Consider the following 21,183-nt stretch of genomic DNA (forward strand, 5'->3'; position numbering starts at 1 on the left):
ATCCGATCTCTACAGCATATAGTTGCCATATAAACTGAACGATCGGTTTGAAATGCTTGTATGGAAAACGTTTTCATTTGACGATAAATCTTTACGATTTTTGGCAAGGGTTATTTTCTAAGGCAATAAAATATTATCAGACGAAATGGTTCAGATTGGCTCAATATAGCATATAGCTGCCAAGCAAACTGAACGAACGGAATCATGTTCTTGTAAGAAAGCTTGAGTATTTGTGGTGTTTGTGTAAGCGATCAAAGCGGTGCAAACGAAGTTAACATATTTTTGTTTTTATTGTAATTTTTTCTATTTTCATTACAAACATATTCGCTTACATCGACAGTTAGGTAATGGAATTTGATATAATTAATTGTTAACTCTTTTTGTGTAATACCGACATGTTTTGTGGTAAAAGATATACTTTACAGAGTAAACAGCTAATATAAGCGTAGCGTAAGAGCGACTACAGCAACTAAAAGTATTAATGTGCACTTATACAGGGTGCATATGTATATGTACATTCGTGTGTTCATCTCGCATAATGTTATTTGAGCCAGTTCTGTAGAATTAAAAGCCGCTAAATTACTATAATCGTCTCTCAATCTCTATTTCAATCTCGGCCACAATTGAATTACGTGCATGGTGCTCATATAATCTATATATACAAATGTATGTATATATTTTTTGTGGTTTACATTTGCAACTCTTTCGTACACACATACATTAATTAATGCACGCGCATGATCGATATAATATAGTAATTAATATACATACATAAAGGCATATATTATATACATACATATGTGCATATTTCATATACCTATATACATATAGTGGCGTTTGTTTTACCTTTTTTTGTGTTGTAATCATTAAATTGTTGAATTATTAGCTTAATTACAGCTGCACATACTGTAAATAAAATGTCGAAACAAAAGAATTTACAGCGCGAAAACGTGTACGCTATAAAAAGCGGAAATGTATCACCTGTGATTTTATAGCACACCATATGCAATGTATGTACATACATATACTTGTATATACATATATGTATGTATGTATGTATGTATGTGTTGATGTAAGTGTGATTATTAATGTCAGTGGTCACACTACAAGCCTATTCATTACGCAGATAAAAAAGATACTATCAAAAATTGTTTAAAAAAAATATAAAAAAAAATTGTTTACGCGAATATTTACTCAAATATACATAATAGGGGAGGGCTTCGTTCGGGTACAACCGAACATTTTATACTCTTGCAACATGCAAAAATCAAAGGAAATAGTTTAAGGTGTATAAAACCAATCAGCCAAGTTTTCGCTCAAATTTATCTATTTTAGGCATATAAAAACATATGTACATATGCTGTTATAAGTAAAACACGCTCTCTCATTTTGATTGAGATATGTAACTCAAATATTAGCCGATATATGCTGCATATAATCTCCTGGAAATTCGAAAATCTTTATATTAGGTATATGGGGACTAAGAGAAGTATTGGCCCGATTTAAGCCATTTTTGTCATACCATTGTAAGAGAAGGATCATCCCTGAATCTCAGTCATATAATATATCTTACATATTGACTGATATTTTCGATAAAAAGTCAACTATTCGTGTCGTTCTTTATATTGTATATCCCGTTCAGGGTATAAAATGTATATTATTTTTTTCGTTCTTTCTATTGTAATGTACTATTTTTTATTATTTTTTTCATTGCCTCAATTGTTTCATGGAATAACGTGTTGAGGTGAAATTACTTTATTTATTTGCAATTTATTTTTAATTTTTATTTGACACACTCAATGGCTTGGCGGCGAATCATTATATTCAACTGAAACAATGAACTGCTATTAATAAAAATTATTGTAGAATAAGTGCATGTTTACAAACAGTTTAATGCATAAGCAATCGCGAGGAATTGTCTATAAATACAGTTTTCTTAAGAAATAGTTATTCATTAATTTTTTTTTTTGTTTGGGTCAAAGTCAGTGGTAAGGGGAATGTGATTTCTAACCAAAATGGGAAAGATGGCAACCAAGGAATACAAAAACAAGAAGTATAGGAATACAAGAAGTATCGGAATACAAGGAGGACCAAGGAGTACATTTCGTAAAAATATCATTTTTTCGAAATTTCTGCTCAATTAATATTAATTAATATCCAATTGCAATTTGGTTGCAGTCAATCTATTGATTTTATTTTTCATAACTAAAAATAAATTCGTATTGATTCAATTAAATAATTAATATTCAATTGCAATAATTTGCAATTCAAAACAATATTCTATTAATCAGTAAAGTAATACGTGCTTATTATTTACTTTGAATTTATGTTCAATAAACCAACAACTTATTTGGAAACTATTTTGACATTTTTTTTATTCCGATTTTTTGATTTTTTGGCTGCAGACTGAAAAGAATACATTTTGACCTACTTTATGCCTATAAGAAAATATTCAATGACAGCGAATTTTTATAATTATTAGCACTATAATTTATTGCCAAAGAAACAAACTTAGGAAGTTCGATTGTAAATTTAAATTTGACATTTTTATTAACAACGAAACTGAGGCCTTTAATCAGATAAGTGAGCACTTTCACTACGGTCTTAACCTTACTCAATCCAAAAATTAGATTATCAGGAATTATTATTTTTTTTTTTTTGCTAAAATCAATTTTTTTATGTTTATTTATAAACGTTTATTAACAATAACAAAATTTCATGAATAATTTCATTGCTAGACAACAAAAAACTGCAAATGTGTTCTCGCATAAAGTCCGATTTTTTTACATTTTTACTCGTGTAATTTATGTTTTACGTTTTTTTTCTTAGAAACATGTAAATGCAGGTTGGCAACATCGTATTCGAATTAATATAGTATTATCTGAAGGGGGTCTGTCTATATCCACCGATATCAGACCACTATAGCAATGTGGTACCACCCATACAAAATTACCGATAAAAATTAAGTTCTTATATTGCAAAACTTTTTATTTGAGAAGATATCTTCACGAAATTGCGCACAGTTTATTGCAAAAAGCAATGCTACAAAATTCGCACACATTGTTCGGATCGGACAACTATTGCGTATAGCTGTCATATAAACTGACCGCTCAAAATCATGAAAAATCATTTTTTATACCCTTTTATGCTATAAGAATGCACCAGTGAAGGTTGTTATAACTTCGGCGCAGCTGGAGTTAAATTTGTTCTTGTTTTTGGTTTATGTTAATTCTGAATTTTAGATTGAATTTACTTTTTATCTCGAATATTCCACGCTTCTACTGACACATAAATTTATACGTTCATTAAACTTAGCTATCTATAAGAACCTTGATCGCATAACTTCTTTATATACATTTTATATATGTTTATATGTATGTATGTACACACCCGGTCACTATCTAAAACTCCAATTAAACAATCCATTTGTTTAAAATTGACTCTAAATCAAAGCAAGCGTGCAGCAAATCACTTGCAAAATGCGCAGTCATGTTTAGAATTCACTTATTATATAACAATAAAACATAAAAAATACTGTTTAATATTCTATTATTCATTAATATATTATTTTGTCAATTTTGGCTAAGCTCATTCTAATTCATAACGCATTTTCGTTATTATAGACGTGGCCACTTAATATGCCAGACACAACGCGTAATAAATGCTCATACATACATACATATGTGCGTGTGTTTGTGTATTCACTAGATGTTTTTGCTACATTATACATATGTACATTTTAGTATGTCCGTCTGAATCTATATTAAAATGCTAACTCTGAAATTTACCTGCGAACGTGATATGCTTGCGGAAAAAGGGCGTAGAAGCAGACAAAATAAACGAAAAAAATTCATTCTGACTAAATGAGTGGCGCTTGGAATGAGTGACAGTGGGTTTTGCACGGTTTCGAATAACGAAAAACATGTGTACATACATACATACATACATACATCTGACACCAGTTAGGTTGTGGGGTATAGAGAGAGGTAGATGAGTCGGCGAAGTCAATTTGTGAGCGGAGTTTAGTTCCTTATTGAATTCACATAGTTGTTATAATTCAATATGCCCAACAAAAGCTATACATACATACATACATATAAACATTAAAAATGTTTAAGCAACCATAGTTGAGCATTAAAATGTGTATTAAGTTGTCACTATTCGTTCAACTATTATTGTTTTTGTATGTTATACTATATTTGCATAGTTAGCCGGCTTTTTCATGCGGGCATTATGCCAAAAGTGAGTGAACTTTAGCATGACGCTTAAACATATGAATGAATTTTTGACTATACATATATACATACATATATGTATGTATATGTATTTATATATTATGAATATCTAGACATTTTTTACTTTACATACAAGCATCTATGCTACGTGCGGTAATATGTTCACCTGCGAGCGATTTACTAATAACTGTGGTCTGTTCATCAATGTCAACTACATTTATGTGTAAATATGTAGGCACATAATTACAAACATACATAAATACATACATATATAGCCGCATTCCTATGCTAGTCATAATTATGCAACATTCTTTATACTACTTCCTGTGTCATTTAGTTCTATTTTTATACAAAGACGCCGTTGCATATTTTATTTGACACTTTCGGAAGCGCTCAATTATGTTCTGCCATAATACTGTCTATAAATGTGCGCAATAAAATTGCAATCAATTGAATTGTTCACAAGTGTGTGCATTGCTTTTATTGATTGACAGCAATAAAATTAAAAGTCAACCTTTTGATTGCCATAAAAGTTTATTTCCTTTCCTCTTAATTTTATGCCACACGCTGGAGATTTTTGTTATTATTATTTTTTATTCTTATTATTTTCTCTATTTTTAACATTTTTTGTTCTAAAATTATTTTTTTTATTACAAATTGCTTAAATATTTTGGTTATACAAACTGAAGCAGGCAATCTAATTATCGATCTGGCGATCTGATATTTTGAGGCTATGTTAAAAGTGTGTACACAAAAGTTATAGATTGTTTTGTTATCTACAACATTGCCATATAATTTTTTTCTATAGGTCTTTTAGTTTCGCCGGAAATCGAAGTAAACCATTCCTAACCCTAGAAAATTCAGCCAAGCACCTCCTTTTCATTTTTCCGACCTCAGATCGCCCATGAATTATTTTTCTCTTGAGTTTTAATATTTATCTTTCGTTTCCGATGGGTTTCAATCTATTATGAACTTATTTTTCTTTCAAAAATTATTTACCCTGGTCTACATCCGATAATTTAGCGATAATCATCTCAAATGACGCCCTATGTTCCACCTAGGAACTACGGGAAAATATATACATACATATATGTACATATCGCAAATGTAACATTTTCTTTATTTATTTATCGCAGAAGACAAGAAAATTTAACAGACTGTGTAAGAATAAAGTCTGTCAGAGCAGTTTTACCCGGTCTAAATTTGACGAATATCTCAAAGCTCGCTCTCAGATCTATAGCTATGATATAAGCAAATTCTGAGACTTGATTTCGTAGTTATTTCATTCTCTGCTAATTAACGCATAATAACCCATAAACGGTCACAATTCTTACGCTTGATGTGCTTTATTCTTAATAATAATCCCATTCTGCTTGGAAATTGGAGCAGATAAGGGTCGAGACTGTCAGCGAATATTATCGCAACTCTTTAGCACATACTTATACATAGTTATACGTATATGTTTATATATTTATATATAAAAATGTGTGTACGTTTAAGCATATACCATATGTCTATATACTCGTAAAGCTATCTTAATGTGGAATGGAATTTTTTTAGTAAGAATAAAATAAATAGTATAAAGATATAAGCTCTTCGAATATTACTGAATTCTATTTTATAGTGTAAAACTTTTATAAAGGAAAATTCAGAAGATATTTCTTATGAAATTTCTTCAGATCTACAAAAAATACTCGGTAGTTTCTTCTTTATGAATTTTTGTTAACAAAATTGTTTATATAGAAATCAACTGTTCTCAGATTCGTATTTATGAAATTCATATTTGACAGTTTCTTATTTTTCATTTAACATTTGATTGCTCCAAAGCACAGTTACAGAACTGGTTTTTTGGGACCTGTTAATTTTCGGTACAGATATTTCCTTGCAAACTATATTTTTTTTACTGGATTGATGCTTCACTTCCACATTTAACACATATGTATATGTACATACTTATGTGTATGTTCAGGTTCTTGTTTCATATAAACTTTTTACACATTTATAATATCTCTAGCACTTTAATTATTTTATATAAGCAATAAGGTGAATGCCATTTAAGTGAAAGTGATTGATTCAGCCAATTATTTACATATATTTATTATTATTTTTTATGCGATAATAGATGTGTGCCATGGGTTCTGTCAAGAGTTATTAAATATTATCATAAAGCTCAATATTATATAGAATAATAATCACTGAGGTTTTCGCGATAATAGTCTACCTACATACATATGTACATGTACATATAGTATACCAAAGAATATGTGTGTGAACGCACATGATATACGCTAGTCAATCAAGTTCATCAGCAATTATGCTAAATGGTGCTTCTATACGAACATACCTACATTCATATGTAGGAAAATGTTTGTATAGTTACATACGTGTATAAGAATACAGTCGTGAGCTCGCTCTAATCGCTCTTTCAATGGCTTCAAAGTGTCATGATTGTCAAATCAACAGATGATAAATAAATGCATGTTTGTATGTACATACGCATATAACCATTAATGTACGTACATATAGAACTTTAACTGACAGCTGTCAAATATTTGAATACTCGTTCACATCGGCTAGAAGTTGTTCACTTTTTAATACCGTCCTTCATCTTGTTTTAACTTTTTTATAATTTTTATTTTATCTTTTAATTTTTTTTATGCATCTTAATTAATGAATGTGCTGTCAGATATGAAGCGGTAAATTCAATTAAAAATTGCACTAATATCACTTGGATAGCGAAGCAGTTAGATTTGAATGGTAGACCAAGAATAATAGATAGATAGAATAGATAGAAAGATTGAAAAGATGTTATGTTCACCAATAGGTTCAAGTTTGAAAGACATTTTTAGCCCAATCTCCCCAACATTTCTCTAAATATTTCCATTCAAATTTATGAAGGGCTGAAAATAGCATTCGAATTGAAGTATGCACATTATTTTGGGCCAGCAATCCATTTCATGTCCCTTCAAAAAACTGTTATTGGTTTCCGTTATTCAATATCTGCTGATTAGCACTTTACGATATCTTTCGAAATTCGCCAAGTATCAAGTTATTGCCAGCTTAACGTTCCAATCAATAAATTTTTTCCAAAACGGCGGGTGCAGACAATTAAAATTGAAAATCATTATCGCTCGCGGTCTAAACTTTGTTGAGCTCGCCAACAATTAAATAATAAATAACAATTATTCTAACAATGCCATAAACATGGCAATTAACTAAGTCGTTCTCAAGTTTATAGAGGCATTTATGGCTCGTGATAACTAATAGTATTTTTGAGTTCTCTTATCAGTGGACCTGATTAGATTTCACTATGTATATACGAATTTGTTCTTTGGTCTAATATTTTGACCAACTAATCAATTGATACAAAATAATGCGGTCATATCTGAAGTAAACGTTTCTAGATTAAATAAAAAACAAAAAAATATAGTATTTATATGTTTGTATGTAAAAGCCGATATTGTGTGTAAAAATAGGTATGTACTCGTATATGGGGAAAAGAGGTAACCCAAAACAAGCGATACGATATTAAAATGAACTGAAAATATTAACCTGTCACATGATCGCTCAATTTAGGAATAATGATATAAATAAGAATATAGATGTATAGATATTACCATAAAAGTAATAAGACTGAAGAATTGAAAGGGTAATTTAGCTTATGAGCAAATCACTTGAATATGCTTTGAATGATTTACAAAGTTATCGCATAAATATTGGGTGGTCGAAAAAGTCTTTTCGTATTTTGTCAATAGTTGTATATCTCCAGTTTGTCATTGAAGTCGTATATCTCCAGTGATCTACCAATCATATTTTGGTGTGACACATATACAGATAGTGTTGTTGTTTTCTCTCTCAACACATTACCTCATTCTGATATAAATATTTTCATTAAGTTTATCTAAATTTGTAAAAAGCGGCTTCACTAAAACAAATTTCGGATTTTTATTTTAGAAACTTAGAAAGTTATTTTAGGCCTAACTGCAACACAGTTATTAAAATTTGTAAGCGAGTTGCGCGTTCTTTTGCCGCTTGCCTCCCGTTCCAATTGCGGCTTTCATAAAAACATTTTGCACTCAAACAGTTAGGTTCGCGCTTTATTCATTTAGTATTCAACTGCCATTTTCCCATGTCTTGATTGACGTGCCAGTCGGTTCAACAATCTCTGCGAAATGTTATTTGGCGCAAATGCGAGTGGCTTCAGCGTTGTGCTATTTGACATGTGTCCAAATATGTATGCATACCAGTCTACACGTGTGTACTTGGCTTTAGATAACCCAAGAATTTTTTATAAATAATAATGATGAGCGCACTCAGCATGGGTTGTGAGTTTCACGTAGAATATACGAGCTCAAGAATATAACCGTTATTAAGATGTTTGTTTGAAGCTAGATACTGGCTCGAATGAGTCATAAGAGAGTTAAAGGTAAGGGCGAATCCCTACTCTTTAGGTATTTGAGTTTTCTATTAAAGTTATTCGAATCCTTAATTAATGAATTCCTAAAAAGCCTTTATTATTTTGAGTTTGAGTTTGAGTTTTAGCTCGAAGCTCAAACTTGGCCACAGATATTTTTCTTTTAAATTGAAAAATAAAAAGAAACCGATTTTTTATTTAAAAAACAACAAAGTAATCGTCACAAAGTTCTACCAAATTATCAGTGCGTTTTTTAAAGTAGCAAAATTTTTTTTCTGCTATTTTCATGTTCTCTTTAAACTCAGTTCCATAATATTGAGCTTAGAACGAGTTTAACACAATTCTTCATAGCCTCATGTCGATAAATTAATAACGGGAAAAAATGTTCACGTTTTTAGAATATTTTATATATTTTTTTCTTATAACCTATATATACAATCAACGCTTAATTGAAGAAATTAAGAAAATTAAGCTTAGGAAGCCAGTTTTTTCAGCTCCGAGTCTCCCGGCATTGCAGGTGCTTTGTATAAATTTACATTTTTTACCAGCATGTTCTCTAATTTTAGTTGTGTTTTTGGTGTAAATTTGCTGTACGACGTTTACATAATTAATTAATAGCAAGCTGTCGTATATACTATATATAATTATGTATATATTTCATATTTCTGTAAATATACCTATATACATATATAAAGTCTTGGAACTTGGCAGTTTGTGGTTTCAGTAATGAGTGTTTAAATTATTTCCTGACTTACGTGCTTAGTTGCCAAGTGTGTAAAGCTGAATTATGTAATTTATTCTTAATCGAATTTCATTTCAATAAATTGCTAATTTTATGCAATTCGATTAAATGTTAATTAGTTTATTTTCTGTGTCACAGACGTTTGGTGACGTTTCTTCATATATAGTATTCATAATCGTGCTATATTTGAAAGAACTATGTACATACATATGTATGTATATAATATATTCTGGTGAATTTTTATTTAGAAATAATTTATTATTTTTATTTATAAATCTTTCACTGAAGCGTTTGTTTGCCGAATTCAAAGCAAACCCCAAACTGCCCCAAGATATTGTATGTTAGAGTAGGGTTAGAGCAACAAAATTTACTTTTTTATTTGACTTTAATTTGACTTCAATAAAGTAATATCACTGTACACTTTTATGAGCACATATGTATGTATGTATGTAATGATATATGCAAAAACAGTTTTTAGGTGTCGCTTAGTGTTCTTATCATCTAATATAGGATTTTATTGCTATTAATTGGTGCGGATAAATTTTTATTTTCGTCCATAAGAACCAATAAGCAATTATCTCAATGTAACCTTGTCTTTAGAAAAAGAATGTTGAAAAATATTTCTCTTGACAATTATATTTTTTTGCTATTAAATGAAAAAAAAAAAAACAATTTGAAGAGATAGAGTTTTCTACAAATTCGTAATTAATAAGACAATCATCTGTTGTTTTAAATAAAAAATGGCAGTATGTTAAGGACATAAAAAATAAGTTTAACCTCAAAATATATGCGAAAAATTCAAAAAACCAACTTTTCTTTATTTTTATCATACAATTTATTTTACAAACAATTATAAATTGTATGATAAAAATAAAAACAAAAAATTGGTTATTTGAATTTATCACATAAATTGTGAGATTATGTGAAAAAGTCTATACACAAATGTTATAGATCTTCTCATCACCTAAAATATTACCCAATAATTTTTTTCTAAAGGACTCATAGTTTTGCCGGAGATCGAGATAAGCCGTTTTTAACCCTTAAAAATGAAACCACGCTCCTGTCCCTTCTTTTTCCGACCACAGATCGGATAAATTATTTTTTTTCCATTCATTTGTGTAATTTTATCTTTCGTTTCCGTTTGGTTTCAATCTCTTATGAATTTTTTTATCATTATTATTATCATTTTCAAAGGCTTTGGCACTAGTATAAGAAATTTTTTAAAATTAATTTTTGAAATTTTTTTTGTTTATTATTTTTCAATATCATTGAACCTATTGAAAGTGGTTCGAATTAATAATTTTTCAAATCCTTGTTAATACTTAAAACCCGATATTATTATATAAAATTTTTTTTATACTTTTTGTTTATAATTAGTTAGTCAAATATAAAGTAAACTTCAATATCTGCTTGTACAAGTATATACCGTCACGTAAAATACAAAATAACGTAACACCACTTTTCATAAGTTGACAGGCGAAGGAAAAGCCATATATTAGAAATCACACACATTGAAACAAAAAAGGAAGTTTTGGTTATAAAATGGTTATATATTGATTATATATTGGTTATGTAATGGTTATATCTGACAGTGGAAGCTGAAAATTTAATGCTACATACATATGTGTAATATGTAGTGACTCGTAAGCAATAAAAAACTCAATTTCGATTTTTTGATGATACGTTGCTTTGGATTTTAGATGACGATAAATTTTCGTTTAATTTTTTTTTTTAAACAATCATACGTTTTTAAATATTTTTTTTTTTATTCAAAAAATGTTATTTTAATATTATGGCTTCAAAATTTTTATTGTATTTTCAAATATATTTTTATTATATATATTTTATTATTACATATAATTTTATTATATTAAATATTTTTGTATTTCACAAAACAAAAAAATTATTGCAAAAAAGGAAGAGGAGACTCAAAATATCGTATTTTAATTTGTTAGATTTTTAAAAATAAAAAAAAAACAGAATTAATTAAATATAAGACTTTTAAGTGGTCTAGAAGACTTTTAATAAAAAATTGGAAAAAAAATGTTTTCTAAACACCATCACTCGAATGATGAAATTATAAGCAGATCATCAGCGATTCGAATTCATTGAAAAAAATATGAAAATACAATGTTTTGAGTTTAAACAAATCATACTTGAAAATATTTCACTGAAGCAAAAGTTTAAAGTTGCAAAGTTCGATTCGAAATTTTTCAGTTTAAAATCACCAATGTTAATACAATCTCATAAGTCAAACCGTAAATAATTTAAGGGAAAACCAGATCATGTTATATGGTAGACGATGTTAAAATAAAATCAATTTTTGATCGCTTAAACAGATTGCTGCCAAGTATGAAAGTGTAATCTTTAACTGCATACAATATATTAAAATGGCTTAAGTCGACTTAAGCTAAGGTAACTATTTTGAAGACAATCAAAAATCTTAGCGAATCAGCTAACTCTGATTTATAACTATTTGAGTCCTCTAATCCATAACCATGCCTTAAGTTAAAAAATATAGTAAGGCATTGACAAATTTGTGCAGAATAAATCAAGTGATCCTAATTAACTCAAGTCGTTTTAAGCCATTTTAACATCTTATGAAAAATATTTAAAAAATTTTAAATTTATATATTATATTTATAAGTACTTACACCTCGAAAATCGTATTCCCCACTCCGGTTGTTGCGTCATTTTAATTCTTTCTGTTGTATAGACAGGCGTATATCTCGTATTCTCCAGTTTGGTAAATAAGAAAACTGCTGCGACAGCAAAAACTGCGCTCCTTTGACGGTGGCTTCACAAGCCGGACCGCTGCCTCGATCGTTTGTCGGTGTGTGTGTGTGTTTCAAGAGTTTGCGCTTTGATTTCTGTTTCCGTGCTCAAAATTCCCAACTAAACAATAAACTGTAGCAGATGACGGAGATTAGTAAATTTGCGGATTTTACGTAAATTACGTGAAATTATCCTTAACACAGGATAATTTCGCACAATATTAGCGTGAGCTAAATAAAGCAAGAGAGCAAGGACGCAGCGTGTACGCTAAACTTGGAATAAGCAGACAAGTAGCTGGAGTGTAATGAGAACGTTTACACTATATTGATAAGCGTAAAGGAGGTGTTTGATTAGCGTTGCGATTAGCCGTTAGCGGGAGGTGATTAGCGATTAGCGTTGAACGGTTGGCGGATTGCGAGACTTGGAGCTGTAGTTTGATCGCACGATTTTTTTTTTTTTTGTTAAATATTTCGAGTTACTATTACTTTGTTGTATTGCGTTTACAATTTGCGCTTGTTGGATTACTTTGACAGGATTTTAGCCGGAACACGAAATTTTCGTTTTTACTCTTTTATTTGCGATTTTTTTTATTGATTGATCTTTATTGATCTCTGTTAATTTTTTATAATGCCAAGTATGTTTTGTATTACATATATTTTATGTAGAGGTCTTTATATAATCTGATCCTTTGTGTTTTGTGTACACAACAACAACAACAATAGCAGCAACTTGGTAGATGCAAATTAGCGCCGTTTAATTGTGAGCTAAATCGAACTTGTTTGAAATGCAACAACAATAGCAAACACACTCTGGAGCGAAATTGTGATATTTAGTTACAAGCTGAAAACCGCAAAAAATAAAATCAACACGAAAAAAGCGCCTGGATCGATGGATTGTTAATTTACAAATGAGAGATAATTTTGTACCGTCTTACGTTTTTATACGGAACGCGATAAGCGTGGCTTGTCCATTATAAATTTTTATTTCTTTGTTTTTGTTTTTTGGTTTTTATTGCAATGTTTGCTATTTTTTTTTTAGATTTTTGCTTAATTCCTTTTCGTTTTTGCGCTTTGCTAGTATGCGATCAGTTATGTATGTGTGTGTGCGTGCGTGCCTGTTTGATTGGTTTGTATCAATATTTATGGCCGTTGTTCTTGCTATTGCTTTGCGCATTTACGCTGCGCGACTACTTAAGTTGTTGGTTTTGCTGCGTCTTAAAATCTTATTTGTACTTTTTAATTGTTTTTGCCTTTTTTGCTCTTGGCTTTTTGCTTTTTCTCAGTTATTATGGAGTGATTGTTGTTCTTGTTATTGCGTTTTAAGTATGTACATATTTATGCATGTATAAGATTGTTATTGCTGTTGTTGTTTTTATTTTGTTAGCCGTATTTGCACAGGTATTAAAAAATTATTCAAGTTATCGAGAAGTGTGCGTGCCAGTCATATCAGTATGTACATACATATGTATGTATGTGTTTGCAGAAAGTAACATTGTGATGGACGCCAAGAAGCATCGCAAGAAATTGCAAAAACCGTGTTAGCTCCACACAAATACACAGCAATGTATGAAGAATATGTGTGATGTGTATTTTATTGAGCATTTAAGCTTTCAACAAGCAGTTTACAAGAGTCTTTACATATACATACATATGTACTATATGTACAAGGTGTGTCCTAAAAATAACCGAACATTTTGGATATAGAATAAAATGCAATCTTTGATAGTTATTATTTATGCAAAACAGGTGCCATTTGACTCAATTTAATGTTCGGAATGATCGACCAACACATTCATATATTGGGTAGTCGAAAAAGTCGTTTCGTATATTGTCAATAGATGTCATTGCAGTCGTATACATATCTTCAGTGCTACCAATAACATAGTGTCATATCATATAGGGTTGGAAAGGTGAGATTTTAAGCTTAATTTAACCAAAATAAAAATTAAATTCGGGTAAGTTGAAAAAAAGTTACAACTGTTCAAAAATGTGTGAAAATAATGAAGAAATTCGCTATATTCTGAAATTTTTGTATGAAAAAAGGAAGAATGCCACGCAAGCCTCCAATGAAATTTGTGAAGTTTACGGAGACTATGCTGTATCGGACCTCGCACTGGTTGATCTATCGTTGAAAAAGTCGATGAAATTATGAGAAAAATTTACCGAGACCATCACATAAGCAGCCATGACATCGCAACGGAACTTAACTTTCATCATCAAACGGTTTTGAAACATTTAAAAAATGCTGGCTACAAAAATAAACTCCATGTTTGGGTACCACATGAATTGTCTGTAAAAAGTTTAATGGACCGAATTAACATCTGCGATTTTTTGCTGAAACGAAGTCGAACCATTTCTGAAGCGAATGGTAACAGGAGACGAAAAGTGGATCAAATACGACAATAATGTGCGAAAAAGATCATGGCTCAAGCGTGGTGAAGCTCAACAAATGGTCGCAAAGGACTAACGCCTCGAAAGGTTACGTGAGTGTTTGGTGGGATTGGAAAGGAATCATCCACTTTGAGCTGCTCCAGCCTGGTCGAACGATTGATTCTACATTCACTGTCAACAACTGCTGAGATTTAAGTAAGCAATCGAAAAAATGGCCAGAACTAATCAACAGAAATGGCTTCGTCTTCCATCAGGACAACACTAGACCACGCACATCTTTGATGACCCGGCAAAAACTAGGAGAGCTTCGGTGAGAAGTTTTGATGCATCCACCATTTAGACCTGACCTTGCACCGTCGATCTACCATTTGTTTCAGTCAATGCAGAGCTCCCTTAATGGAGTAAAGTTGGCTTGAAGAGAATCCTATTAAAATTAATTGTCGCAATTTTTCGCCGAGAAACCAAAAAAATTTCATTATTAACTTTTGCTCTTTGGTCGTTATTTAAACCACGTATTTACTTCGGTGCCCCTCATACAATCATCACCATAAACTTTTTTATCGTTTCGTATGACTTAGCGATTTTTTTTTTCAAATTTAACACACAATTTTATATTTGCTCTTTGTAAAAACGGAACAATTGCACAATTTTTCTCTAATTGAAATGGCTGTAACTTTAATATCTGCCGATTTGCGCGAAGTTAAGCGAAAGAAGAAAAATGTATCTCTTTGATGTTGCAAATTTTCAGCAGATAATGCTGCATTTTTTATAACTTAAATATAAAGAACGGTTAATTTTGGGACGCACCTGGTATGAACGTACATATGTACGTTTGTATATTTGACTATATATATGTATATACATATATGTATGAGTGTACTTATGCGGCACATTGCCGCTTATAAGCTAACCTACCTCACTAACTCACTAACCGACTGACTGGATAGGCAAGTTCGCTCGTTAACCAAGCCCACCAACCAGTCGATCAAACAAGCAATCAAGCCATGTTACACACCTTCATACACACATACATTCATCAAGCACGCAATCACATGTCCGTACATAAATCAATCGATGCAACAAAAACACTTAAGTTCAATAACTTGCAAGCAACGCAACACATACTACCAATTACATATAAACACTAAGGGGCATTTGCCCCACAAATCAACTCCACCAGGTACTCACTCCTGCGCCGCGTTGTGGCAAGTCGCACACTCGTCCATACAACCAATTGCACTGCGACTACAAGTAACGTTGGTTATTAATTGTGTACTATTGATCGCGTATAGTATTTGCGATCGTGCAGTGCAGTTAACTTAACCAACAGTGTGAGGTGCTGCCGATCGTTCTCTAGTGTCCCTAGTCGTTTGACGATCTGCTGCATACTGCGTTGGAGCGTTTGTCAGCGCCACAATTGTTGCCTCCGCTACCATGAATGAGTGGTGTTGAGAAATGGCAAAAGACAACAACAAATTTCAAAAACAAACAACAAGCGTGAAATGAAAAGGAGTCAATAAAACAGTTCTACCAGCTATTGTATATTATATGTATGTATACACATACATATGTACATACAATATCGGGCTGACATATCAATTCGTGCGCACTTAAAATCCGCAATTATGGGACTAAATACTTATATACAACTATTTGCTTACTCATATGTGTACATATGTAATTATGGCCTACAATGTGATTCGACAAGCGCATTTTGCTGGTGTAGTCCACATAGTAGTGGCAGGCGTAAGCAATTAAATGTCGAGATAGTGGGATAAATCTACTATCTGCAACCATACTTATATACTCGCACAAGCGAACATTCATGCTTACATACATAAATATATGTATATATGTGGTTAGTCGGGGAGTATAATACGCACACATGTTGCGTGCAGTGAAAAAATTTGCTTATATTTGTACATTTGTATATATGTATGTATGTCTGCTTTTGGTATATTGTAGTACCGGCAAGTGACACTAAGAGTCATATACTTTTATGGACTGCACAACAAAAAATTCAAACAAAAAAAAAAGCAATCGTAAAACAAATTGTACTATCTCAAGTACTCGTAAATACTACACCATAAAGTCAGTTTAGAGAGTCCTCGAAAGAGGGGAAGTAGCTCTAAGTGCTTGCTAGTAATTTTTGCTGCACTAGTTTAGAATTACTACGAAATGGATTAGTTCTTAATGCCGGGTGGGTGGAAGTGTAAAAAAAAAAATGCGCTTATCCTGATTGAAAACACACACCGTTTGCACTTGTCTAGTCTCTCAAACTTTTAAGGCAATTTTCTTAGACATTTTAAGTCTCATGACTTAACGTTAGAGCAGTGAAATATTTTTCTTTAATCACAATTTTTAGTTCAAGTTGGCAATTAAAGTCATCTCTTTTTTTTTTTTTGAAATACCAGGAATCTCCAACTCGATAGCTCTCAACCTAAGCTAATTTGATACACGAAAAAATGTTTAGTAGATTTAAACCGGCCGTAAAATATATATCTTTTTATAAATTATCGGTTTTTTCTTTTGGATCTGAGCTATGTAAGTTAATATAGCCATGTCCATTTGTTCGTCTGCCAGTCTATCCGTATATACTCCAACTAGTCCCTCAGTTTTTGAGATATCGCTTTGAAATTTTGCACACGTCTTTTTCTCCCCAAATATCTACTCATTTGTCGGAATCGGCGATATCGGATCACTATAGCATATAGCTGCCATACAAACTGAACGATCGCTATCAAGTGCTTGTATGAAAAAGTTTTTCACTTGAGGAGATATTATCACAAAATTTGACAGGGGTTCTTGCCCAAGTCAACCGTGCAATCACAGAAGAGATGGTTTAGATCGAATGCGTATAGCTTACAGCTGTCATACAAACAGATCGATAAGAGTCAAGTTCTTGTTTGCAAGGAATATTTTGTATCACTGAAGGGTATTATAACTTCGTTGCAATAAAAAATTAACGTTTTTACTTTTTTGTACTTATTTTGAGTTGTTTTAACAAAAAAAAAAGAAACAAAAAACGCAAAAGATTATCTCAAACAATATGTGAATCACTTGAACATTTTCATTAATGGTCCTACTAATTGAAAAATAAATATTTGTAGCCATTGTTTACTTCGAAAAAGTTCAAAAATGTCGTTTTTAATTGTATTTTGTAACATATCATCAGAAGATGATATACTATATTAAGTTTGCCATGAAATTTGTAACACCCACAAGGAAACGTTAAAGACATAATAAACAGATATATTATATATGTAGATGTATGTATAGAAGTGATCGCCGTTACGAGCAGAGCCAATTTGGCCATGTCTGTATACACGTGAAGTAGACCCTCTGTATTTGAGAAGCCGATCTGAAGATTTGCATATGTACATGTATAAACGTGAACTAGCCCCTCTGTATTTGAGAAACCGATCTGAAGGTTTGCATATGTACATATGTACATATGTATTTTATACTGTTTTTCATTTAATTAAAACAAAAGTATCAATCAAAATTCTAAAATATATTAAAACGGTATTTTAAATTGGTACAATTATCTCATATATTAAAAAAAATGCTAAGTTCATTGCCTTAAAAAACAGTAAAAAAAATTTGTCTTATCTATTTGATTTAATTTAATTTCCAACCAACAAGCCTTACAAACAAATATAGAAGAAAAATCTAACATTCATGCCTCAATACTGCCATATCTCAAGCAATACCAAATTTATCCATAGTTCAACACCCCAAATGGCCACTTAACTTAAAGCCACTTTACTGTGCGCGCGAACGAACATTGAACATGGTCAATTGCCTTTGAATTTACCGTAATACACTTGCGTACTTCTTATACAAGGAGTCGCGCACCCAAACAGGCTGTACGAAACATGTCCCTGCTGCGAAAGTTTGGCCAACAAGCACACATGACACTAACACAACAGCGAAATTTCATTTCATTTAAAGCAACTGCCAACATAAAACGCGAAGAACAACAACATAAACGCGATATTAGCGCCAAATGTGGCAACTTGTCAGTTTGCGCCAAGAAAATTGCAGCAACAACAACAATAAGTAGGCACAATATAAAGTTACACGTGTTGAGGGAAATTAAAATTATATATATTTGTTGTTTTTGTATGAAACAAACATAAATTTGCACATGTGTATGTATGTATGTATATATTTTTATCTTTGTACAATTTTTTTATTATTTTCCCTTAATTATATGGTGGCATTCGAATAATTGCTATTAGTTGATATTCATCGATTTTTATTTTTTTCTTCATTATGACATTTTTTTATTTCATTAAATTTTGTGTAACGTAAATATGTATTAAAAAAATTGCATAGATTATGCCAAAAACTGCTCGATTTCCAATATATAATCGCACTCCCCTGCTTATTTTGCTTATTTTAATTGTTTTATATTTTATATTTTAAAATTTTATTTATTTCTTAAAATTTTTTTGTTTATTATATACTTTGAAACACTTAGTACGCCCACCAAAGTTCATTTAATTATTTATTTTTATTTTATTATTTTTATTTTTATTTATATAATTTTTATTTTTGTTACTTTATTTTAAATTTTTTCCATTTCATTCTTTTTTTTTGTTATTTATTTGCTTTATGATCGCAATCGCCTTCAACAAGTGCACGCGTATTTCAAGCGTCCGAGCCTCTTGCTTTATTGCTGCGCGTAACACATTAAAGTCACATATACAAGCATGTGTGTGTGTATGTGTATCTGCGAAATCCCAACTATATTTACATGATAAATTTTTATTTGCACACACACATGCACGCATTTCAGATAACTGACTTGTTTTTAAATGCACATATTCGGTATTTATAAAATTCGTACCACCAACACAACGGAAAACTTACAATAAAAAAACAGCACACGAATAACAGTTTAATTCAAACTCGATCCACACACTGAACTGTCAGCCGTCAGCAGCCGTGTTCAAACGACGACTGTTTCACAGCACGAAAACCCCCAGCTCTTTTATTGCATTTCGAATGTCAGTGGAGTTGAGCCGGAAAAGCCCTAAACACCCTCACTGATGTATGGATGGGTGTATGTATGTGCGCATTAAGATTAAAAATCAACAACTACAACAAACCAAAACGGCTTAGAACACAACTAAAGCGATACTAAACGCTCTTATCCGTCAGTCAGTTAAATGCGCTAGTGTTGTTGTTGTTATCCAATAGCCATAGCGAAAAATGAGTGTGTGAGCACATATTTTAGTGTTTATGAGCGCGCACATACATACATACATATATATAAATTTAGTACAAGCTCTAACTGTCAAGCCGTTAAGCGCGCAAAGTCCGAGTCGGCTCGAGTTAAGTTGGAGTCGCATATCGACTCTCCAAGCGCTCAATACTCTACCATTCACTCGCGCTTGCATGCTGCTTACTATGACTGCATATGTACCGTTGTTTGTGCATATAGTTTCTATTTTATTTCTCGGAAGAACTAATCACTTGTTTTTAGTCAAATCATTCACTTCATTTCTACGCTCACGCTCCCTGTGTTTGTGTGCAATATTTTTTTTGCATTCTTTCTTAATTGAAATTTTGTCAACAAGTGCCAATTTGCTAGCGCTCAATGGTGCTTCAAAATTGTCACACAGCACATATGTACATACATACTTAGCTATCATTTCATTGAGTGGCGCGCAAACGCACACACAACCGCAGCTATTGCGAGTGCGCCTTTTCGTTGCAAGCGAGTCCGAGCCGACCAACCGGCCAATCAAGTGATCAATGAAATCTTCAACAGTATCTCCTCAGCTCAAATTTCTCTTTTAATCGTTATGTTTGTGATAACTAGTTACCGTTGTATCATTATATTTCGGTTTTGACGTGTCTTAAAAGCGTAATTCCCACAAAATGTATAGCAAATAATGATACAAGAATAAAATGTTGTCATTAATATATCCATACACACATACCTATGTACATATGTATATATGTTTAAAAACGTAAATATGTACTTAAATTAAAAGTCGTAATATTATACGTATTCATACAATTTACTTACTTATAGTGACAGAACATATTGCAAACACTTAAGTAAATATTTAGCAAATCATCTTGCCTTCCTGTAGATATTTTTAGGCTGCATTTTAACTTTTACTTGCGGGAAACATAAATTGAATAATTAAAAAATTTATATAAAAAATTTTAGAATTATGTTTCAAATTAAAAAAAAAAATTTAAAAACTCCGGAAGGTGAAACCTAAAAAACATTCTCTCTAGACAATATTAACCCTATAGTGGTCTATAATCCAAACAAAAACTGACAAAATGGCGGCGTTTAAAAAAGTTGAATAATAACCAGAATTAGATAAAAAAGTAAGGAAGCGTTAAATTCGGGTGCAACCTAACCTTGCAACATGCCAGGATCAAAGGCAGGGAAATACCTTCAGGTGCATAAGGGGTGTAGATTATTTGGCGTCTGGAGTGAGTTTTCACGCGATTTTAACTATTTTAGGTACAAAGCTGCACCGTTATTAGAAAATCTCGCTCCTCAAATTTTTTAAAATAACTCACAGATTTTCCAATATATGCGGTATAAAGTCAACTGGAACTTCGAAAAGCTTATGGGGGCTAAAGTAATTATTG

The 21,183-nt window shown here is 31.5% G+C and overlaps 1 protein-coding gene across 2 annotated transcripts in view; it reads right to left on the reverse strand.

The window, feature by feature from the left end:
* The window catches only part of LOC105234115 (putative inorganic phosphate cotransporter), a 29,090-nt gene extending 9,501 nt beyond the window's left edge, over positions 1 to 19,589 (reverse strand). Inside the window, exons 1-2 of one of the 2 annotated variants that reach the window (XM_011216385.4) lie at positions 19,435 to 19,589; positions 12,046 to 12,298 (exon numbers count right to left, since the gene is read on the reverse strand). In XM_011216385.4, coding sequence (XP_011214687.2) covers positions 12,046 to 12,085 — 40 coding nt within the window. In that variant the 5' untranslated portion in view covers positions 12,086 to 12,298; positions 19,435 to 19,589. Of the gene's footprint in view, positions 1 to 12,045; positions 12,299 to 15,744; positions 15,942 to 19,434 lie in introns of those variants that run through there. The other variant, XM_011216386.4, reaches the window with a different exon arrangement.
* Positions 19,590 to 21,183: the final 1,594 nt, after the last annotated feature.

Source organism: Bactrocera dorsalis, chromosome 1, assembly GCF_023373825.1.
Source record: "Bactrocera dorsalis isolate Fly_Bdor chromosome 1, ASM2337382v1, whole genome shotgun sequence".
Taxonomy (NCBI): Eukaryota; Metazoa; Arthropoda; class Insecta; order Diptera; family Tephritidae; genus Bactrocera; species Bactrocera dorsalis.